Source organism: Mobula birostris, chromosome 10, assembly GCF_030028105.1.
Source record: "Mobula birostris isolate sMobBir1 chromosome 10, sMobBir1.hap1, whole genome shotgun sequence".
NCBI lineage: Eukaryota > Metazoa > Chordata > Chondrichthyes > Myliobatiformes > Myliobatidae > Mobula > Mobula birostris.
Window position 1 is genome coordinate 67,088,545 of NC_092379.1, and position 24,137 is coordinate 67,112,681.

General features: G+C 42.5%; 1 protein-coding gene across 3 annotated transcripts in view; it reads right to left on the bottom strand.

Moving 5' to 3' along the window:
• LOC140204082 (interleukin-13 receptor subunit alpha-1-like) overlaps positions 1–24,137 on the bottom strand; it is a 56,151-nt gene that overhangs the window by 14,190 nt on the left and 17,824 nt on the right. For all 3 annotated transcript variants that reach the window (XR_011887518.1, XM_072270400.1, XM_072270402.1), the window contains exons 4-7: positions 17,738–17,858; positions 17,476–17,660; positions 6,450–6,601; positions 743–872 (exon numbers count right to left, since the gene is read on the bottom strand). Coding sequence is in view for 2 of the 3 variants with exons in the window: in XM_072270400.1 (XP_072126501.1) it covers positions 743–872; positions 6,450–6,601; positions 17,476–17,660; positions 17,738–17,858 (588 nt within the window). In the remaining variant the exon portion in view is untranslated. The remainder of the gene's footprint in view (positions 1–742; positions 873–6,449; positions 6,602–17,475; positions 17,661–17,737; positions 17,859–24,137) is intronic.

A 24,137-nucleotide genomic window follows, 5' to 3' on the forward strand; every position in this document is an offset into this window, starting at 1 on the left:
AATTGTGTCATAGTATTTCCCCCGGGATCAATAAAGTATGACTATTTATTGTCCTAGGCTCCAGAAAGCCAGTGGATCTCCTTCCCACGTGCTGGATAACATGTCAAATATTACAGGACATGCATGTAAGCTAAGCAGTAAAGTTTCAAAGAAGAAGTTCCAGCTAAGTTTATTTGTTTACACGGAGAGTGGTGGATGCCTGGAACAGGCTACCAGATGTGGTGTTGGAAGCAGATATGACTGTGCTTAAGTGGTGTGAGAGTATGCAGGGAATGGAGGGATATGGATTCTGCACAGTTTAATTAGGCATTGGGTTCAGTGTAGAATTTATGGACCATACAGCCTATTCCTGTACTATTATACAAAATATAATAACTTTTTTTCCTCCCCTTGCCTTGTGCTACATCAGGTGGCAGGCAACTCTTTAGCATGTCTGTTTTGTTACGAGGCCGAGTTGCTAGCTCGACACTCAACCCAGCAGGGATGGAAAGCCTCCAAGGAGACAGCCAGGTTTGAACCAGAGACTACTCGCCACTACACCACCGGCTGGTCAGAAATGAAATGTAATAACATTTATTTTTCAACAAACAGATCAACTGGTCTTCTGTTTAACTGAACAACCAGGAGGCTTACTTCAGATTAACTCCATGTCAAGTTTCCAAGTTCATTTTAAGAAAAAAACAGTATTTTTAGAAAATTCACACTCTACATTTTGTTACTTAATCAAAGGAAAAAGATTTACCAATATATCGCACTTCACTCCATTCACTCCATAAACCCGATTTTCCACAAGTAACGTACTTGACTCGCACCTGGATGGCGTTAATTGAATTGGTATCTGCATCAGTGATGTTCTTCTCTTGAGTTTTGGTCTGGAAGCAAGTAATAATTGAGAGGCTTAAAAATAAAATTCTGTAGATCATGTTACTTCAATAGAAAATACAATCCAGCAAGAAATTAAAGCTGTTTCAAAAATGTTTCTTTGCAAAGTGAATAATTATTGAGGTGAACAGTGAATTAAATCCATTACATAATATTGCATTGTTCCACCTACATCTAAAATCCTGAGTGGGATTGTGTTCCATGCTGAATAACAATACCACATCGCTTTGGAAAAGAATGAAAGATCTTCAATCTGAGTGACTAGTGCGACTGAGAAACTGAAGAGTGAGGGAAGTTTGTACACATTGACCTGGTTATAACAAAAGAGACTGAAAGACAACAGATTAGCTTCATTTTAGTATTCAGAGGGACAAATAATATTGAAGGCATAAAATTATTTCATCTTCTCCAATACACTGTCCAGTGCCTGAAGGAAAATAAATCTTGCCCAGGTGGCAGAACATGAACTTGAGGGAACGAATAAAAGAGGAATTGCAGCAAGCCGGCAATACCAATTCCTACAAATGAAAACGAGGTCAATTTCAGGAACAGCAATTACCCTATAATCACAGGTTCAAGTCGGAATGTTTTTTTTTAATTCACCACTACTCTAAACCTACAGACTCTCTTTCCAGGACTCCACAATTCATGTAACCAACATTATTTTTATTTCGTAAACACAAGGAAATCGGCAGATGCTGGAATTTCAAGCAACACACATAAAAATTGCTGGTGAATGCAACAGGCCAGGCAGCATCCATAGAAAGAGGTACAGTCGACGTTTTGGGCCAAAACCCTTCGTCAGGACTAACTGAGAGATAACAAGAGATTTGAAAGTGGGAGGGGGAGGGGGAGATCCGAAGTGATAGGAGATGACAGGAGGGGGAGGGATGGAGCCAAGAGCTGGACAATTGATTGGCAAAAGGGATATGAGAGGATCATGGGACGGAAGGCCTAGGGAGAAAGAAAGGGGGAGGGGGGAAGCCGAGAGGATGGGCGAGGAGTATAGTGAGAGGGACAGAGGGAGAAAAAGGAGAGAGAATTTGCTTTTTTTTTTGCACATTGGTTATTTGTCAGTCTTTATGTGTAGTTGTTTTGTTTTCAAATATAATATTCTGTTGCATTTTTTCCTGTAAATGTTCTAAAACAAATCTCAAGGTAGCATATGGTAACATGTACATACTTGTGATAATGAATTTACTTTGAGCTTTGAAATTATTTGAAGACTTGAGACTTGGTATGAGTGACAGCAGCATGTGCAGGAATGGGACTTGGGTCCTTTTGGCTCCTCAAATTCTATTCCACCAGATTTTTTGCATCTCTTAGCTGGTTGAAGATTAATTGGGAGAGAGTGAATTGAATTCTTAATACTGTAACCAGAAATGCTCAGAATGTTTTTTACAACTGTAAAGCCCATGCTTTACAGTTAATCTAAATTAATACCAATAAATGTTAATTTATGGCTCTATAAACTTCCTTTTATTGGAAGTTTTATATCCTTTTATCCATTGCTATTCACTGCCAGAATTCATCAGGCTGGTTCCTGGGATAGTGGGTTTTCTGTATGACAAATTGAGCTTATAGAAAATGAGGGTATATTTTATTGAAACCTGAAAAATTCTTCCAGGACTCAAGACTGGTACAAAAAGGATATTTATCTTACTGAAGAGAATAGAATCAGGGTTATAAAATCGGATTAAGGGACAGATCAGTGAAATGGAAGAACGTGAGAAGGGAATAAGGTGATAGCGCTGAGGAAGGGGCAGTTGGTTTCACACAGAGGCAGTGTGTACTGAGACTACGAGCAAGGAGAGGCTGATGACAGGGCAAAATCGCAGTCAATGGGATGGGTTGCAGTGTAAGAGGGAGACAAAATCAAGAAGAGTGAGTACAGGACTGAAGGTGTTATATTTGAATGCACGCAGTTTATGGAATGAACTTATAGGACAGTTACAGATTGGCATACATGACATTGTATGCTTCACTGAGTCATGGCTAAAAGAAGATTACAGCCGGCAGCCTAACGTCCAATGATACACATTGTATCAGAAGGACAAGCAGGTAGGCAGAGAGGGTGGGGTGGCTCTGTTGACAAAAAAAAATGAAATGAAATTAGAAAAAGGTGACAAAGTGTTGGAAGTTGTTGAATCATTGTAGATAGAGCTAAGGAACTGCAAGGGAAAAAGAGATCCTGATGGGTCAGTAGCAAAGATGTGGTTTACAAATTAAAGCAGGCAATGGTACAATTGTCATAGGGGATTTCAGTATGCAGGTAGATTGGGAAAATCAGGTTGGTGCTGGATTTCAGGAGGGGGAATTTTAAGAATGCCTATGAGATGGCTTTTTCGAGCAGCTCGTAGGTGGTCCACTAGGGGATCAGCTATTCTGGATCGGATGTTATGCAATGAACTGGAGTTGATTAGAGAGCATTAAGTAGAGCAACCCTGAGGAAAGTGATCATAATATGATGAAATTCACCCTGCAATTTGAGAAAGAGAGGCTAAAGTCAGATGTATCTCTGTTACAGTGGAGTAAAGAGAATTACAGAGGCATGAGAGATGAGCTGTTTCTGGGAGCAATTCAGAAGGCACAGGATAGATACATCCCAAGAAAGTAGTAGTATTCTAGAGGCAAGATGATGCAACCACGGCTGACAAGAGGATTCAAAGCCCAGCACAGAAAGCCAAAGAGAGGGCATATAATAGAGGAAAAGTTAATGGGAAGTTAGAGTATTGGAAGCTTTTAAAAACCAACAGAAGGCAACTAATAAAGTCATAAAGAAGAAAAAGATGGAATACGAAGGTAAGCTAACCAATAATATTAAGGAGGATAGCAGAAGTTTTTGCAGATATATGAAGTGTAAAAGAGAGGTGAAAGTGGGTATCAGACTGCTGTAAAAATGATGCTGGAGTGGAGAGATAGTGATGGAGAACAAGGAAATGGCAGATGAACTGAATGAGTATTTTGCATGAGCCTTCACTGTGGAAGACACTAGCAGTATGCCGGAATTTCGGGAGAGTCAGGGGCAAGATGTGAGTAAAGTTGCCATGACTAGGGAGGAGGTGCTTGGGAAAATTAAAGGTCTGAAGGTAGATAAATCACCTGGACCAGATGGTCTACATCCTAGCATTCTGAAAGAGGTTGCTGAAAAGATTGTGGAGGTATTTGTAATGATCTTTCAAGAATCAATAAATTTTGGCATGGTTCTTGAGGACTGGAAAATTGCAAATGTCACTCCACTCTTCAAGAAGGGATAGGCAGGCAGAAGACCCATTAGTCTGTCCTCAGTGGTTGGGAAGATTTTGGAGTTGATTGTTAAGGATCTGGTGTTAGGGTACTTGGAGGCTCATGATAAAATAGGACAACGTCAGCAAGGTTTCCTTAAGGGAAAATATTGCCTGACAAATCTGTTAGGATCATTTCAAGAAATAACAAGCAAGGCAGACAAAGGAGTATTGTTGGATGATATGATGATAGGTGGAGGGGCAGGTAGTGTTGAGGAAGCAGACAAGCTACATGAGGACTTGGACAAATTAGGAAATGGGCAACGAAGGGAAGATAGAATACAGTGGGAAGCATCTGGTCATGCATTTCGGTAGAAGAAATAAAAGAGAAGACCACTTTCTAAATGGAGGAAAATTCAAAAATCTGAGATACAAAAGGACTTGGGAGTCCTCGTGCAGGATTCCCTGAAGGCTAACTGGCAGGTTGAATCAGTGGTACGGAAGGCAAATGCAATGTTAGCATTCATTTCTAGAAGACTAAAACATAAAAGCAATGACGTTTTATAAAGCACTGCTGAGGCCTCATCTGGAGTATTCTGAGCAGTTCTGGGCCTCTTATCTAAGAAAGGGTGTGCTGACATTGGAGAGGGTTCAAAGCAGGTTCACATGAATGATTCCAGATTGAAAGGCTTCTCACATGACGAACATTTTATAACTCTGGGCCTGTACTCATTTGAACTCAGAAGAATGAGGGGGGATTCATTGAAACCTATTGAATGTTGAAAGGTCTCAATAGAGTGGATATGGAGAGGATGCTTCCTGTGGTGGTGGGGGGGGGAACGGGATCCAAGACCAGAGGACACAGCCTCAGAATAAAGTGATGCGCATCTTGAATGAAAATGATGAGGGGTTTCTTTTCCCAGAGAGTGGTGAATCAGTGGAATTCATTGCACAAACAGCCGTGGAGGCCAAGTCATTGGGTATGTTTAAGGTAGAGGTAGATAGATTCCTGATTGCTCAGGGCATGAAAGGATACGGGGAGAAGGCAGGAGATTCGGCTGAGAGGGATATGGATAGGCATGATGAAGTGGTGGAACAGACTTGATGGGCCAAATGGCTTAATTCTGCTCCTATATCTTATGATCTTCACTCACAGTATAGTAAATCTTCACATTCTTCACAATGAAGGGCTGAGAAAGGTCAGGCGTAGGTTCATTCAGACTAAATGGATACATTTCTGCTATTAAAGAAGAGAATAAAGGGGTACTGAGATTGTTCAGGGAAACGTAAAAGAGGCAGCAGATTACCCCGCAGCTTGCTGAGTGACACAGCTGGCTCAAGATAGTCATAAGTTTTAAATTCCTGGACGTTAATATATTCGATGAGGAGGTCCGGCTCATCACCAAAAGCAGTAACAAAATTCTGTATCGTGGTCTGTTTCACAGCAATTCAAATGTGTAGGAATGCAAGAAGTTGCAGAGAGTCATGACTCAGCTCAATACTTCATGGTTACCGTAGTATGGACAGGAGGCAAGGCACCGTCTCCAGGCGGCAACGTCCACAGATCCCCACCACTTGGCCCACGCCATTTACTCACTGCTGTCAGAGGGCAGAAGGCGCCACACTACCATTACCTGAAGTTGCACACTATCATTTTCAAGAACAACTACTCCCTTCATCTATTCTGTTAGTTAACCAAATGGCACAATACTGATCACTAAAGTTTAATAGCATTATGACCACCTTGCACTAAAATGGACTTTGGTATTTTTTTTGTCATAAGTGCATTTTTCCTGCAAATGCTTCTTATATGATGCTGCTGCAAGTTTTTCATTGTACCTCTGCATGAATGTACTTCTGCATATGACAATAACCTTTGACTTTGAGGCTGAATGGTGCACTCCTGCACCTGATTTGTATTTTCTTGTTACTTGATCTCTTGCCATTTCTTTAACCCATGATATTTCATTCTGAATGAATCCCAGTCCAGCTTGCTCACTCATCACATATCTCCAAATCTATAAGTACAGGCGACCCAGGTTCAATTCCCTCTACTGTCTGTAAGGAGTTAGTACATTCTCCCTGTAACCATGTGGGATTCCTCCAGGTGCTCTGGTTTCCTCCCACAGTCCAAAGATGACCGGCTGGTAGGTTAATTGGTCATTGTATATTGTGTCCTGTGATTTGGCTGGGGTTAAATTAGGGGTTTTGCTGGAAGGCACAGCTCAAAGAACCAGAAGGGCCTATCTATGTTGTATCTCAATAAGTATAGTAAGTAAAATGTCGCATTTAACAGTTTGTTAAAGCTGTTTCTTTAACACACTTTATCAATCCATTACTCACCGTATAGGTTCTCCAGGAACTCGCTTTGCTGCTCTTAACTCTTACTGCATACTCCAAACATCGTCTGTTCCAACTCTCAGGGATCTCCCAGTTCAAATAAATCCTTTCATGAATCTTTGACACATTGTTCACCACAGGTGGTTGCAGTTTCACTTCAAGAAAATAAAATATTGTGACATCATCAATTGCATTGTTTCCCGGTAAAGCAAAGCATGCTGTAATGCTACTGCAGGCAGAGCCCTAAAAGTTGGGCTATTGATTAAGCAAGGTCAGAATTAGTATTTTTCCATCAGGGACTTTTGGGGGATTGTTTTCCTCAGCTTCACTTCAAAATCTGTACAAATCGAAATTACATTCCACATCACAATGTTAGACCAAGAGTTAGAAATGACACGCAATAGTCGTAGAGCACTACAGTGCAGAAACAGGCCCCTTGGGCTATCTAGTCCATCCCAAACTGTCACTCTGCCTAGTCCCATCGAATTGCACTCCATATCCCCCCCCCCACCCATATGTTTATTCAAACATTTCTTAAATGTTGCAACCAAACCTGCATCCACCACTTCCACTAGCACCTCATTCCACAATCTCTGATTGAAGATCTCCATCAGGTTCCCCTTAAATATTCCACCTTTTACCCTTAACCTAGGATCTCTAGCTCTAGCCTTATCCAACATCAATGGAAAAAGCATCCTTGCATTTATCCTATCTATACCCTTCATAATTTGCCTATCTGATCTCCCCTCTTCCTGCTATGCTCCAGGGAATAAAGTCCTAACAGATTCAACTTTTCCTCTACGACCCAGGTTCTTAAGTCCTGACAAAGTTCTGGTAAGTTTTCTCTGTACTCTTTCATTCTTACCATCACAACCTTATTTTTACTCCAATTGCCTGCTAACTTTTTCCAAATGTGATCTTCTAAATCCTGCTGCCCATTGGCTGTTCTATGACATAATCCTATCAATATCCCTTTCTTTTCCTCAGTTCCACCTATATAGCCTTAGTCCCATTATTCCTGATAATGCCACCCCTCCTCTCTACCACGTCCAAAGCAACAGAACCGAGGAACATCAAACTGCCTCTCCTACTCCTCCTGCAGTCAAGTCTCACTAATGACTACAAGGTCTTAATTCTACATGTTGATCCATGCTCTAAGCTCATCTGCCCTAAATATAATACTGACACATTGTATTGAAACTGATGCACCTCAGGATATATTTCCTACCCTGCTCAACATTTAGTTCCTGTCTTTGTTAATAGGCTTGACATCCATTTTCCCCACAACCTCTCCACTAGCTGCCCTGACACCCTGCTTCCCAACCCCTTGCAACTCTAGTTTAAACCCTCCAGAGAAGCACAAGGTCCCCTCGAGCTCAGATGCAAACCGTTCTGTCTGGTCCCATCTTCCCTGAAAGTGAGCCCAATGCTCCAAAAATCTGAAGCCCTCCATTATGCACCACCTCCTTAGCGACGTGTTAAACTGTAATAGCTTCCCATTTCTGGCATCACTAGCATATGGTACAGGTAGCAATCCTAAGATGACAGATCCTGTTTAAGTTAGTACTTAAATCACGGAATTCACCTTGCAGGAATTCGTCACCCTTCCTGCCTTTGACATGGGTAATGATGTGGACCATGGCCTCTGGCTGCTCACCCTCTCCCTTTAGAATGCTATGGACTCAATCTGAGATCTCTCTCACCCTGGCACCTGGGAGGCAACACATTATCTGGGAATCTTATATTCTTGTCCACAGAATCACCTATCTGTTCCTCTAACCAGTAAATCCCATATCACTAACGCTCTGCTCTTTTTCCCACCTCCCTTCTGAGCCACAGAGGCAGGCTCAGTTCCAGAGTTGGTCATTGTGGTTTTCCACTGGTAGGTTGCCCACTCCTCCCCAATAGTATCCAAAGCAGTACACTTGTTATTAAAGGGAACTGCCACAGGATTATCTTGCATAAAGTGCAAATCCCTCCCCTCTCCTGACAGAAATTTGCCTCCTGCAGTTCCTATCTATCATCTGTATGATCTAAAGACATCAGCTACAACTCCATTTTCCTAACAGTCTGTAAGAAGATGCAGCGAAATGTCAATTTTGCAGATGTCATCGTCAGGGATACTGGAGGTCTTGGCTTTCCGAAGTTCGCTTCATTGAATCTTAACTGATGTCACATTACTGGTGATAGCCAATTTTCCCAGAGACCATCTCCATCATAATAGTTGCACTTCAGAAAAAGCACAGAGGGAAGATAGGCACACATAGGTCAGATCTGCCAATGGTCGGGTCTCACAATCAATAAAGGGAATGATATACTGTAGTTTGTTGGGTTTCACGGTAACCTAGCAACTTCATGGTTCCTTTTAGCATTGGTAATTTATTTCCTTTCTTTATAAGGACTTCTTCACAATTCTCAATCTACCCAGTCAAACTTGAACATTCTGAATATATCACCTTTAATTTGTTAATCTTTCAGAATGGTAGTCTTTGATGGCAAGATTAGTCATTTTTGCCCTTTCCTGAGAAGCCCTAGAATTTGAGATATTCTTTATGATTCAACCACACTGCTGTGACCTTGAAGTCACAAGTCAGAACAGGCAGATCTCCTTTCCCAAGGGGATGGTGTTCATTATTATGACTAATCACCTCTTTTAAAAAAAAAAGCAGATGTCTACTAAAGTTAAGCTCCATAATTGCCATCATGGGAACGTGGATCCAGACCTCTGGAGTACCAGTTCACAAATTTAACCACAACATTGTCTCCTTTCTTCGACAGTAATAATTCTTCTACCATACCCATCAAGAACGATTTTAGGTTAAGTGAGTGACAACATCACTGGGTAGTGCAGCTGGCAGAGCTGCAATTTCACTCCTCCCGAGACCCAGGTTTGATCCCAGCCTCTAGGTAGCTACGTATGTGTGGAGTTTGCATGCTCTTCTTGTGAGCCTGTGGGCACCCTAAGATACTCCACATCCCAAAGACTTACTGGTTGCTGCAAATTGTCCCCTGCATAGGTAAGTGGCAAAAGAATTAAAACATGAGAATAATGAAAGAGAGAAATAAGGAGATGGGAGAATAAGAACAGATGGGTTATCTCCCCTGAATCTAAAGGGTACATGGCCTCCGAGCTGCATTATCAGTAATTGGAAAGATGTAAATACCCTGAATAATTATTTGAAAATCAGGGCAATTCCAGTCAATCCTGACCAATATTTATTCCTGATTTAACATCACTAAAATAGTTTATAAATTCAGCAAACACGAGGAAATCTGCAGATGCTGGAAATTCAAGCAACACACACAAAAAATGCTGGTGAATGCAGCAGGCCAGGCAGAATCTATAGGAAGAGGTACAGTCAACATTTCGTGCCAAGACCCTTCGTCAGGAAGTTAGTCCTGAAACAGTTTCCCAGCCTGCATCGGGTCTCCCAATGTGGCCTTCTATATATTGGCAAGACCCGACGCAGGCTGGGAGACCGTTTCGCTGAACACCTACACTCTGTCTGCCAGAGAAAGCAGGATCTCCTAGTGGCCACACATTTTAATTCCACGTCCCATTCCCATTCTGATATGTCCATCCGCGGCCTCCTCTACTGTCAAGATGAAGCCACACTCAGGTTGGAGGAACAACACCTTATATTCCGTCTGGGTAGCCTCCAACCTGATGGCATGAACATTGACTTCTCTAACTTCTGTTAATGCCCCACCTCCCCTTCGTACCCCATCCCTTATTTATTTCTTCCTTTTTCCCCCCTTTTTCTCCCTCTGTCCCTCTCACTATAACTCCTTGCCCATCCTCTGGGTTTCCCCCCCACGCCGCCATTCTTTCTCCGTAGGCCTCCCGTCCCCTGATCCTCTCCCTTCCCCAGCCTCGTACCCCTTTTGCCAATCAACTTTTCAGCTCTTAGCTCCATCCCTCCCCCTCCTGTCTTCTATCATTTTGGAACTCCCCCTCCCCCCCCACTTTCAAATCTCTTACTAGCTCTTCTTTCAGTTAGTCCTGACGAAGGGTCTCGGCCTGAAACGTTGACTGTACCTCTTCCTAGAGATGCTGCCTAGCCTGCTGCGTTCACCAGCATTTTTTTTGTGTGTTGTTATAAATTCAGCAGCTCACTTTGTTTCGTGGAATTTTACTGTTTCCATTTACAGCCTTGTTAGTAACATCCCTGAGATTTGTGGTTAGGTAGCAGAGTGCGTACTGTTGCCATATGGATGAACTGAGTTAGTAGTGTTCCTTTGCAAAGTTCATTTTTAAGAAAAAAAGACACAAAATCAATGTGCAGGAGACTCAGCATGCGGGATAAAAAGAGCAGGACGAACAAGGAACCACCACTGCGCGAAAGGACAGGTAACAGAAGTGCGCTGAGTGATTGGAGTTGACCATTGAAAACACGATAGTTTACAGTATCTAGCAAACTTCTGATTATGATCTGAAAAAAAAACCAAAACAAGATTCAGGATTAGGCCACTCACCACATTGAACCGATGGCACGATTTACTTAGAATGGCTCTGATCTGATTGTAATCTTAAATCTGCACTCCCGTCTACCCACTGAAACATTTTGCTCCTTTCTTACCAAATGTCAACAAACCAGTAGTCTTAAAACAACCAGATTCTCTGTTTCCACTGACTTTCAAGGAACAGGAGACAAATTTTGCCTCATTTCTTTCTTAATGAGAAATCTTTATTTTAAAAATGTGATCCCGAGTTCCAGATTCTCATGCAACGGGAGGCATTATCTCTCCAACCACCCTGTCAGGTTTCCTTGGTATCTGACTTGTTTCAATCAAGTTCACTCTCAAGCACATACATGCCCAGCCCTTACAACCCACCCATTCAACATCTGTATGCCCGACAACCCACCCATTCAACATCTGTATGCCCGACAACCCACCCATTCAACATCTGTATGCCTGACAACCCACCCATTCAACATCTGTATGCCCGACAACCCACCCAAATCCTGTATGCCCGACAACCCACCCATTCAACATCTGTATGCCCGACAACCCACCCATTCAACATCTGTATGCCCGACAACCCACCCAAATCCTGTATGCCCCAACCCACCCATTCAACATCTGTATGCCCGACAACCCACCCATTCAACATCTGTATGCCTGACAACCCACCCATTCAACATCTGTATGCCCAACAACCCACCCAAATCCTGTATGCCCGACAACCCACCCAAATCCTGTATGCCCGACAACCCACCCATTCAACATCTGTATGCCCGACAACCCACCCAAATCCTGTATGCCCGACAACCCACCCAAATCCTGTATGCCCGACAACCCACCCAGTCAACATCTGTATGCCCGACAACCCACCCAAATCCTGTATGCCCGACAACCCTGGGTGATTGGGCAGATGCATGGCAGATACAGTTTAATGTGGATAAATGTGAGGTTATCCACTTTGGTGGCAAGAACAGGAAGGCAGATTATTATCTAAATGGAGTCAAGTTAGGAAAAGGGGAAGCACAACGAGATCTAGATGTTCTTGTACATCAGTCACTGAAAACAAGCATGCAAGTACAGCAGGCAGTGAAGAAAGCTAATGGCATGCTGGCCTTCATAACAAGGGGAATTGAGTATAAGAGCAAAGAGGTCCTTCTGCAGCTGTACAGGGCCCTGGTGAGACCACACCTGGAGTACTGTGTGCAGATTTGGTCTCCAAGTTTGAGGAAAGACATTCTTGCTATTGAGGGAGTGCAGCATAGGTTCACACAGTTAATTCCCAGGATGGCAGGACTGTCATATGTTGAAAGATTGGAGCGACTGGGCTTGTATACTCTGGAATTTAGAAGGCTGAGAGGGGATCGTATTGAAACATAGAAGATTATTAAGGGATTGGACACGCTGCAGGCAGGAAGCATGTTCCCGCTGATGGGTGAGTCCAGAACCAGAGGCCACAGTTTAAAAATAAGGGGTAGGCCATTTAGAACGGAGTTGAGGAAAAACTTTTTCACCCAGAGAGTGGTGGATATATGGAATGCTCTGCCCCAGAAGGCTGTGGAAGCCAAGTCTCTGGATGCTTTCAAAAAAAGAGATGGATAGAGCTCTTAAGGATAGCGGAATCAAAGGTTATGGGGATAGGGCTGGAACTGGATACTGATAGTGGATGATCAGCCATGATCACAGTGAATGGTGGTGCTGGCTCGAAGGGCCGAATGGCCTACTCCTGCACCTACTGTCTATTGTCTATAACCCACCCAAATCTTGTATGCCCGACAACCCACCCAAAGTCTGTATACCTTACAGCCCACCCAGTCAAATTTTGTATGCCTTACAACCCACCCAAATCCTGTATGTCCGACAACCCACCCAAATCCTGTATGCCCGACAACCCACCCAGTCAAATTCTGTAGACCCTACAACCCACCCACTCAACATCTGTAGACCTTATAATCCTCCCACTAAAATTCTGTATACTTTCTCTGAATCAACATAAAACATAGAAATCTACAGCACATTACAGGCCCTTTGGCCCACAATGTTGTGCTGACCATGTAACCTACTCTAGAAACTGCCAAGAATTTCAAGAGAGCATAGCCCTCTTTTTGTCTAAGTTCTATATGTACCATCTAAGAGTCTGTTAAAAGACCCTATTGTTTCCAGGCTTGCATTAACATCTCTCCTTAAACAAGGACACAAATTCTGCAGACAATAATCCAGATGTGCTCTCATTAATGCTCTGAACGAGACATGCAATCTCCCTTCATTTTTATTCAACTCTCCTTGCAATCAACACTTCCTAACTAGTTGCTATATTTTCAGGAACTGTTTTCACATTACACACTGGGATACCCAGATTCGTTCGTTTGCAATTCAATGCTCTGCCATTTCTTGCCACTGTGATAATGCACTTTGATTCCAAAACAAAGTCTGTTTGCTAAAACCGGAAGGTTCACACTTTCACACCATTTGTGTCTTCAAGTCTGAATGGTTAAAGCAATCTCCAAATTTAGGATTGACAAAAAAAATGACAAAGATAATAACTAGGATTAAAGAGTGCACAGACAGACTAGTCAATAACTAAAGTAATTAGAAAAAGAAAATCCAGCCAGAAGAGGGTATATTTTACTAGAAAATGAAAGACAGAAGTGATGGGTTAAGGGTGAAAGGTGAAATGTTTAAGGGAAACATGAGGGGGATCTTATTCACTCAGAGGGTGTGGGACTGTGGAACGAGCTGCCGGGGAAGTGGTGAATGTGGGTTTGATTTAATCATTTAGGAAAAATTTGGATAGGTACATGGAGGGGAGGGGTATGGAGAGCTACAGTCTGGGTGCAGGTCGATAGGACTAGGCAGATAAATAGTTTGGCTTGGACTAGATGGGCTGAAGGGCCTCTCTGTGCTGTAGTGCTCTATGAGTCTATATAGGAGGGAGAGGGAAACCGGGGAATTATAGACCGGTTAGCCTAACGTCGGTGGTGGGGAAACTGCTGGAGTCAGTTATCAAAGATGTGATAACAGCACATTTGGAAAGCGGTGATATCATCGGACAAAGTCAGCATGGATTTGTGAAAGGAAAATCATGTCTGACGAATCTCATAGAATTTTTTGAGGATGTAACTAGTAGAGTGGATAGGGGAGAACCAGTGGATGTCGTATATTTGGATTTTCAAAAGGCTTTCGACAAGGTTCCACACAGGAGATTAGTGTGCAAACTTAAAGCACATGGTATTGGGGTAAGGTATTGATGTGGATGGAGAATTGGTTAGCAGACAGGAACCTTTTCAGAATGGCAGGCGGTGACTATTGGGGTACCACAAGGCTCAGTGCTGGGACCCCAGTTGTTTACAATATATATTAATGACTTGGATGAGGGAATTAAATGCAGCATCTCCAAGTTTGCGGATGACACGAAGCTGGGTGGCGGTGTTAGCTGTGAGGAGGATGCTAAGAGGATGCAGGGTGACTTGGATAGGTTGGGTGAGTGGGCAAATTCATGGCAGATGCAATTTAATGTGGATAAATGTGAAGTTATCCACTTTGGGGGCAAAAATAGGAAAACAGATTATTATCTGAATGGTGGCCGATTAGGAAAAGGGGAGGTGCAACGAGACCTGGGTGTCATTATACACCAGTCATTGAAAGTGGGCATGCAGGTACAGCAGGCGGTGAAAAAGGCGAATGGTATGCTGGCATTTATAGCGAGAGGATTCGAGTACAGGAGCAGGGAGGTACTACTGCAGTTGTACAAGGCCTTGGTGAGACCACACCTGGAGTATTGTGTGCAGTTTTGGTCCCCTAATCTGAGGAAAGACATCCTTGCCATAGACGGAGTACAAAGAAGGTTCACCAGATTGATTCCTGGGATGGCAGGACTTTCATATGAAGAAAGAGTGGATGAACTGGGCTTGTACTTGTTGGAATTTAGAAGATTGAGGGGGGATCTGATTGAAACGTATAAAATCCTAAAGAGATTGGACAGGCTAGATGCAGGAAGATTGTTCCCGATGTTGGGGAAGTCCAGAACGAGGGGTCACAGTTTGAGGATAGAGGGGAAGCCTTTTAGGACCGAGATTAGGAAAAACTTCTTCACACAGAGAGTGGTGAATCTGTGGAATTCTCTGCCACAGGAAACAGTTGAGGCCAGTTCATTGGCTATATTTAAGAGGGAGTTAGATATGGCCCTTGTGGCTACGGGGGTCAGGGGGTATGGAGGGAAGGCTGGGGCGGGGTTCTGAGTTGGATGATCAGCCATGATCATAATAAATGGCGGTGCAGGCTCGAAGGGTTGAATGGCCTACTCCTGCACCTATTTTCTATGTTTCTATGTTTCTATATCATTTACTTAAAGCAAGCAAGAAGTAGGTTTTGAAGGTAGCAGCGCATTAAGGAAATGGGACATAGAGTTTTATAAAGAGATACAAAGTACGAAAGGAAGTCTTCCTACTCCTGTATGTAATGTCAGTTTAACCCTCTCTCCAGAATCATGTTCAATTCTGAACACATTTGCAGAAGACCATGAGGACTTGAGATGTGGAACTACAGTTACAGCAACAAAACTGAGGATGAAGCTGTTCTTTGTAGACTAAAGATAATCTGTGTAAAAGTTTTTGTACTTGCCTACACAATAGGAACCAAGAAGGCAATAATAATGAGGAATTCAAAATTAATACCTTAAGACAAAACAAAGAGAAGGAGCAAAAGGCAACAGTGCTATAGCTGGTAGAGCCCTGTCTCACACCTCCAGTGACTTGGTGACACACCACCAATGTATTCAATCCTGGCTTTGGGTGCTGTCTGGGTAAAGTTTACTTGTTCTTCCAGTAACTGAACAATGTTCTTTTCCACATGTGGGTTGGCAGATTAATCGGCTGCTACTACTTGCCCCATTGTATGTAGATGAGGGGTAGAATCTGGGTGGGGGTGTGCAATTTGATGAGAATAACATGTGTTAGGTACAGAATGGCTATAGAAATGTACCGTATGCAGAAGAGCCTATTTCTGTACTGTATCTCTCCACATCACACCTACTAGATCTAAACAAAATATAAAATCCCTGCAGCTGTATGTGAGGTTTCAAAAGAGCAGGGTGCAGAGACTGTGTTGTGACCTACCAAAAGTGTCCAACAGTTTTATCTCGAATTTATCCTGCAGTTTCCTGTGCACCAATTGTTATCTGTTAGCGTGATGTTAGCAATTTGGGGAAGTTCAGCAATAACAGTGACTGCTAATTTCCTGCATTAAATATTGACATAAAATAATTGCCAAGATCAGAGAGATTTAAAGGCAGACAGATTAATGTTTGTGCAGCATTAAACCCTTCCCCTGTTGCAGCAGAGCAAAACCAGAAAATGCTACACAGGCTCAGGCTGCACATTTGGAAGGAAACTCCAGAAACAGAAAGGATTTTCAGATCAAAGGAGACAAAAGAAGGGTGGGGTGAGGAGAATTTCTCTGATGGTGTGACCGCAGGGATAAACTGTAAACAAGAATCAGTTAGACAGTAAGAATGCAAGGGCAGCAAAATGCAGAGCGGGAGGACACACCCAACAGAGATTGTGTAAAAAATTGTAATTTGTATGTTTTTCTTGTTTGGATTGTATACTAGTACATTGCTTCCAGAAACTGCATTGTCCCTGCATAATGCAACAGAAAGTCACTTTGGTGTTTCATGAGAACCTATTCTCCTTTGACAAAGCAGCACAAGTGAAAAGAGAATGGATTCTGACTTCTACCTCCAGAGTGAGGCCAATCAGCAGAGAAGCTTACAGATTCCATCCCACCCTTATTTCCCTGTACACATGCATTTTATTCCTTCACACAATTGCCCACCAACTCCCCATTTTTGCAGTTTTTTGCCATTAACCTAACTAGAGGGGCAATTTACAGCAGTTAATTAGCTCATTAGTAGGTCATGAGGATGAAACTAGAGCACCCAGGGAAAGTCCACATGAAAATTCCAGAGAGGGACAGTGCCAGAGGTTGGCATTGAACCTGCACATCTGGTGCTGAGATACTAACTGTTGCAGCACTATTTTGACTAACTTAATTTTATTTCAAAAAAAAATCAAACACTTTTAACTCAATCAGCTCAACTTTCATTTACTTATGAATTGGAGCAGACTGGACCTCAGGCCAGCCCCTGTTCATTCACCCAATCAACTTCCCAGCTCTTAGCTCCATCCCTCCCCATCCTGTCTTCTGCTATCATTTCAGGTCTCCCCCTCCGCCTCTCAAATCTCTTACTATCTCTTTTTTCCGTTAGTCCTGACGAAGGGTCTCGACCCGAGACATCGACTGTACTTCTTCCTATAGGTGCTGCCTGGCCTGCTGCGTTCTACCAGCATTTTGTGTGTGTTGCTGTCTAACCTGTAGGTTACTTTCAATAACTAGGGTGCAAAACCTGTTCAAGGAGCAGTACTGTGCATTACTGCTGGTGAAGAAGCCTTAGCTTGCAAATAGAAATCCAATCACAAATATTCCCTGGTCACATTCCAGCTTTCACAAATGGAATCAGCCATAACTTGTTAAGACTGGTGTCAATAGCATGGAATTGGTGACATACCAAAGGCAAGGCATTCCAGTTTGTAGAAGAAGGGTTTTATCTTTGCAGTGGCACTTCTTCCTGAAACTTGAATATTCAAATCCTTCTTGTCACTGAACTGGTTACTTGAAATTCGGCAACCTACATGCTTGCTGTTTTCCAACATGTATTCGGTGCAGTTCTGAATAGTGTCCATCTTTTTTTGCCTGCAAGATTATAAGGCATGTTTAGTTCCGATATACACAACGCATACAGCAGATTAAGTGACTCAACAATCAATTACCAGTAATGGAAGGTATAGATCGTGTCAGGAGGTGCCATGCTTCCAGGAGTCCAAGTACAATTTACATATTCAAAGTTGTAGTAAAAGCAGGTAAAGTTTGTGACGACGGTGTTATTGTCACCTACAAAAAAATGCAAATATCAGAAATTAGATTTGATTACCAATCAGGAATAATATCTCTTGCTTACTCTCCCACTAAAACATCAACTTATCATAGAACCCACAGGTAGATTTATCAACCTGAACTTCAACACAAACTGTATCAGGCACAGGTTTAGGGCAAGAGCGAAAGAGGCCCAGCGTCAGTCTGACGAGGATTTCGTCTCCCCTCCCTCCATACAAATGGCTGCAGTCTCTGTGTAATAACCCTGCCAACACCCAAGGAATGGCATCTTGCTTTGTATGTAGAAAGTATTAACTTGAAAACACTGCTCATACATAGATTTGACAACACCACAAATGTAAAGAAAGCCATGCGCTGTTTATCTTGTATATATGATTTTTTATAAAAAAAATAATTTTTGAAATAACAGAGGATGGTTGCAATGTGGAACACATATCCTGGTAGGTGGTGGATGCAGAAACTCTCCTAGCATTTAAGAAGAAGGCACACAAGCACTTGTATTGCCAAGGAATAGAAAGCTATAGGCCAAGTGCCGGTAAATAGGACTAATGACAATGAACTTTTGACACTCAGAAGGGATGTGATGGATCAAAGGGCCTGTTTCTCTGCTGTATTTCTATCTGACATTGTTCTTGATTCTAGCACATGCTCCAATTTGTCTACCGTCACAACAGGTCAACAGCAGATGCCATTTCATTGCCTCTTCACTCAGTCCTGGAACATCTGGACAGTGAAGGTGCATACATCAGGATGGTCTTCATTGACTACAGATCAGTATTCAACACTATCATCGCTTCAAACCTAATCAATAAGTTCCAAGGCCTAGGCCTCAACACCTCCTTATGTAATTAGATCCATGATTTCCTCACGTGCTGACCTCAGTCAGTTCAAAGTTTAAAGTAAAATTTATGTACATACATCTCAGCACATACAACCCTGAGATTCTTTTTCCTGTGGACATACTCAGCAAATCTATAAAACAGTAACTATAAACAGGATCAATGAACAGCTGTGCAAATGTAAATATAAATAAATAACAAGAGGATGAACAACAAGATAAAGATTCTTTAAAGTGAGATGTGGGAATACCAGAAATAGAATCGAATGGAATGTCATTCAGAAACAGTAGCTTTATCTGAAACATAACTCTCCATCTCTCTCTGCAGACGCTGCCTGACCTGCTGAGTGTTCTCCACACTTCGTTTTTATTTTGGATTTTCTGTTCAGATTGGGAACAATATCTCTTCCGCAATCATCATCAGCACAGATGCAGCAAAGTCCCCTGCTCTACCAACTTTATACGTATGACATGAGGCCAAGTACAGCTTATTTAAGTTTGCTGTCAACACTGCTATCATTGGCCAAATCAAAGGTGGTGAGGAATCAGTATATAGGAGTGGGATTGAAAACCTGGCTGACTGGTGCCACAACAACGACCTCGCTCTCAACATCAGCAAAGCCAAATAATTGATTATTGACTGCAGGAGGAGGAAACTGGAGGTTCACGAGCCAGTCCTCATCGGGGGATCAGAGTTGGAGAGGGTCAGCAACTTTGAATTACGCCGTGTTACCATTTCAAAGAATTGGTTCTGGGTCTCGCTCGTAAGCGTCATTTTACAAGGAAGGCATGGCAGCACCTTTCCTTTCCTAGGGGTTAGCGAAAATTCAGCATGTCATCTAAAACTCTGAGAAATTTCTATAGGTGCAGGGTGGAGGGTATACTGACTAATTATAGCAGAGTTACGTACTCCAACACCAATACTCTTGAATGGAAAGTCGGACAAAAGGTAGTGAATACAGCCCAGTCCATCACAGGTGAAGCCCATCCCCCCCCCCCCCCCCCCGCATTGAGCACATCTGCAAGAAGCACTATAGCAGGAAAGCAGCATCGGCATTAAAGACCTGATCAGCCAAGAAATGTGTTCTTCTTGCTGCTGCCATCAGGAAGGAGGTAACAAGTGCCTTGGGTCCTATATCACCGAGCTCATGAACAGTTATTATGCCTTAACCATTAGGTTCCTGAACCAGCATGGCTAGATTCACTTACCCCAACACTGAACTGATTCCACAACCTACAGAATCATTTTCAAGGAGTCTACAACTCATGCTCTCAATATTACTTATGTATTATTATTATTTTGTTCTTTTTGTATTTGCTTAATTTGTTGTCATTTGCACTCTGGCCGTTTGTCCAACTTTGTGTGTGGTTTTTCATTGATTCTGCTGTGTTTCTTTGTATTAACTGTGAATGCCCACAAGAAAATCCCAGAGTAATATATGGTGTCAGGTACGTACTTCAGTAATAAATTTACTTTGATGTTAGTTGCTGGGATTTATAGATTGATTTGTAAACCTCAACTCAGCAAACAAACAAACTAACTGAAACAAATAAATAGGTCATACGTTTTAGGCATCTTTCATGTTCTGTCTTGGTCTGATTTGGTCTGGTCTCAGGTACTAGGGAGTCTGCATTTGGGAAGCTGGGGAGGGGCCACTGAGCAGCCTCAACATTGGACAACACTGCATCAGTTCAGCCATGAAGTGGGAAAGCTGATGATTGGCACATTTCACTCTCTCAGCTAATGCAAGAGTGCTCATTCAAATTGAGCAGCTTTGAAATGGTGATGATGCAACAGTTCTATGTTCTCCAGAAAGAGTAGCACTATCTGAAACATAACTCTCCTTCTCTCTCTGGAGATGCTGCCCGACCTGCTGAGTGTTCCCCACACTTTCTGTTTTTATTGCAGGTTTCCAGAATTTGCAAGTTATATTTTGACTTTTTATTTAAAATGGCAAAAATGATGAATCAGTCTATCAGTGTTACGATGCAGGACTACAGACATCAGTACAAAGAGTAGACATTGCACAGATAGAAGGGCTTGTATAATCAAAGTTCTGCTGCTTTGCCATATCCATCTCAGAACAGAGGTGCAGAGTTAAGGACAAAGGACATGCACATCCCAGCATCTGCTAACAGCAAACCCTAGTTCATGGGTAAAAGGTACAAAGTCAAAGGCTTTCCAAAACCATGGGTGGCCACAGCAGTGGAGCTTCTGCATCACAGTTCCCGAGAGGCGTGTTCAATCCCAACCTCGGGTATGTGCAGTATGCAGCTTCTTCCCATGAACTTGCCAATTTCCCCAGGTGTCCTCATCTTCTCCCACATCACAAGGATGTGCAAGTTAGTGAGGTAACTGGCCATTGTAAAGTCTTGGGAAAGATGATGGGAATGCAAAGACAATGAATTATGAGCTTGGGCAAGATTAGTGTGAATGGGTGGTTGACAATCAGTGTGGAGTAGGTGGGTCAAAGGCCCCATCTCTCTTTTACTCTATAGATTGTTCACCTCATATACCACTGCAAGTACAGAAACCAGAGCTGAATAAAAAGATATATATATTCCACCCTTTGACCCTAGGCAGCATTTGATCAATTACTCTTGGCAAAATTAAAGAGAATGGGCAGCACTAAGCATTTGATTGGAAGCTGGCCGTGGCTATTGGAAGACAATCATGCCAGCCCGGAACACTGCTCAGGGCAATATCTCAAACCCAGTTATCTTCAGTTAGTTCTTGCCTCCCCCTCTAGTAGTAGTGCACTTGTTGGTGCAATAACATTTCCTTAATTGTACACTGGTCGGTTCCATTTGTAACTGGCCAGATGACGAAAGAGGACATGCTAGATGTGGCAAGCCCTAAGCAACATTCTGGCTTGGGCTGATTAGCTGAGGAAAACAGTCCTGTTACACAAGTATGACAACAGCAACTTCAAAAATGAACAAGTCTTAAGCTGTATCCTTAACGTTAAAGGTAAATAAGAAAGAAAAAATATACAGATGGCAGGATAAATCAAGGCAAATTTAAAGAAAAACAGATGATTAGAATTCTTATAAATACTTAAGAGACAGAAGAATTAAAGGAGTTGGTCCTATAAAGTCAGATACCTGTAATTAATAAGAGAATACTTGGAGGTGGCAGATGAATTAAACAGGTCCTTTGATTCTGAACACCATTGGAAACGTGAATAAAACAACAGAAAATGCAAGAAATACTCCTGTCTGTCCTGCAACATTTAGGAGAGAGCAACACAGTCACAGCTTCACATCAAAAACTTTTTATTAGAACTCGCTTATCGCCTTACTCTGTAGTTATAAACTGCCATGATGGTTATGTAGTGTTGTTTTAATAGATTAATGAGACAGAGACAGCACAGGTGAGAGAAGTTGCTTAACCCCAAATCCAAAGGAGATTGTTGGAAATGCCCAGCAATTGCTGTGCCAGAGAGAAAAATGGTTAAAGTTACAGACAACAAAACAAATAAAATAGCTGTCCTATTCATAAACAAATGGAAAATGCAAAATATTCTATTCAACAATGTCAGGTAATGTGCCCATAAGCTGCAACATGGTCAGATAGAAGGCAAGGTTCTCCAAGCCTATCTTGATTCTCTTTGGAACAGTGCAGGAGGCCACAGACCAATTGACTGTTGTGGATGGAGAATTAAAGTGAAGACGACTGGCACTTCCTGTTTACCTTTGTGGACTGAATGACAGTGCTCTATAAAGCAGTCACCTAATCTATGTTTGATTTGTCCATCATAGACCCTAACCCTAAAGCCTATTACAACCTGACCCAATTAGTAGATGGCCAATAACATCATGATAATTAATTGCACATCCCAACTAACATCCTTTCCATCTATCAGTCCCATCAAAGACCATAACCCAAACACTAAACCCATCTATCCTATCCTCTCTCTCAACCCCCCATATTATTGTACACCCTGTACCCTCACCCCTGACTCTTTAATGATCCCCATTGTCTCTGCTGTATTTGTACCTTTCTCCCTGCAAACCCTCTGGCTCAGATTTGGCTCTGGATGAAATTAATTCCCTCTCACTCCACAGTGAGGGGGGTGGGGTGGGAAAGGGGTAATAGGAAGCCCCAAGGGTAGGACCCTTGCTCTGGAGAACAAACAATTCCTCTCTGACAATGTTACAACCAGTGGAGCCAGAAGCAGCACAGAGAACCACTCAGAGACCTACTGGCCGACAGCTCCAGTGACTTGGTTGCAATGTTGGCGTGGAGGCTCCAATGCACGGAATCGAAAGAGGCTGCTGAGGGTTGGAGCCTCAGCCGCTTCATCATAGCCACAAGCCTCCGCACTGTTGAGGACATCTTCAAAAGGCGGCTTCAACCCTCACCATGCCCTCTTCTTGTTACCAACATCAGGGATGAGGTACAGGAGCCCGAAAACACAAACTCAATGCTTTTGGAACAGCTTCTTCCCCTCCGCCATCAGATTTCTGAATGGTCCGTCAGCATCATCTTACACTATTGCACTATTTAATTATTTAGTCTTTATTGTAACTTACACTTTTTATGTTATGCACTGTTTTCCCTGTGATCACATGGATTTCCTTTGCTTGGCCTGGTTTCCTCTCACATCCTAAAGTCATGGGGGTTAATTTTTGTGCTGTAAAGTGCTGAGTGTTAGAATCTACACAAGTTGATGGGAATGTGGGGAGCCTAAACTGGGATTAAAGTACGATCAGCGTACATGGAGAGTTGATAGTCAGCATGGATTCAGTGGGCTGAAGGGCCTGTTTTCATGCAGCACCTTTCTATGAATTGTTAGGTCATCACCAACTATCAGACAAGTTCCCTTCAATAGTGAAATGTATGGGAAGAGAAGTGTTTCCATTGCCAACAGTTTGTGTCATTGTGAATAATGTGTATATTGACTCATCATTGTGAACTTCTCCACAGTTTAACTGAAGGAAAATTTTGCAGCCACTTCCTTCTAGTCATTGCTCTACCCTACACTGCTTTTTACTTCCTTTTAATATATTCTTCCAATAAAAATACAGTTTTGATTGTATTCTGTAGAAACAATCCTCTAAATCAGTATTCCATATCCTCTGCATGCTCGGATGATCGTTAAGCTGTTCAGCACAGGTAGGAACAGGTCTGACATTGCATTACACTGGGATACTGTACTGGCAGGGATAGTCTGTCATGGTATAACTTTGGGCTACAGTACTGGTGTGGGCAGTTCTGTTACTGTATAACACTGAGGTACAACACTGGCAGGTTGGGTAGGTCATTCAAAGCACTAGGCTACAGTGCCGGTGGGGATAAGTCTACCATTGTATAACACTGGTGGGACAAGTCTATGGCTATATCTATATCTCAGTCACTGTCACCTCAGCCCACTGCCATAGCCTTTGGTCAGTTGATGAAGATCAGTCCTGGCACAAAAGCCTAGAAGTCCTAT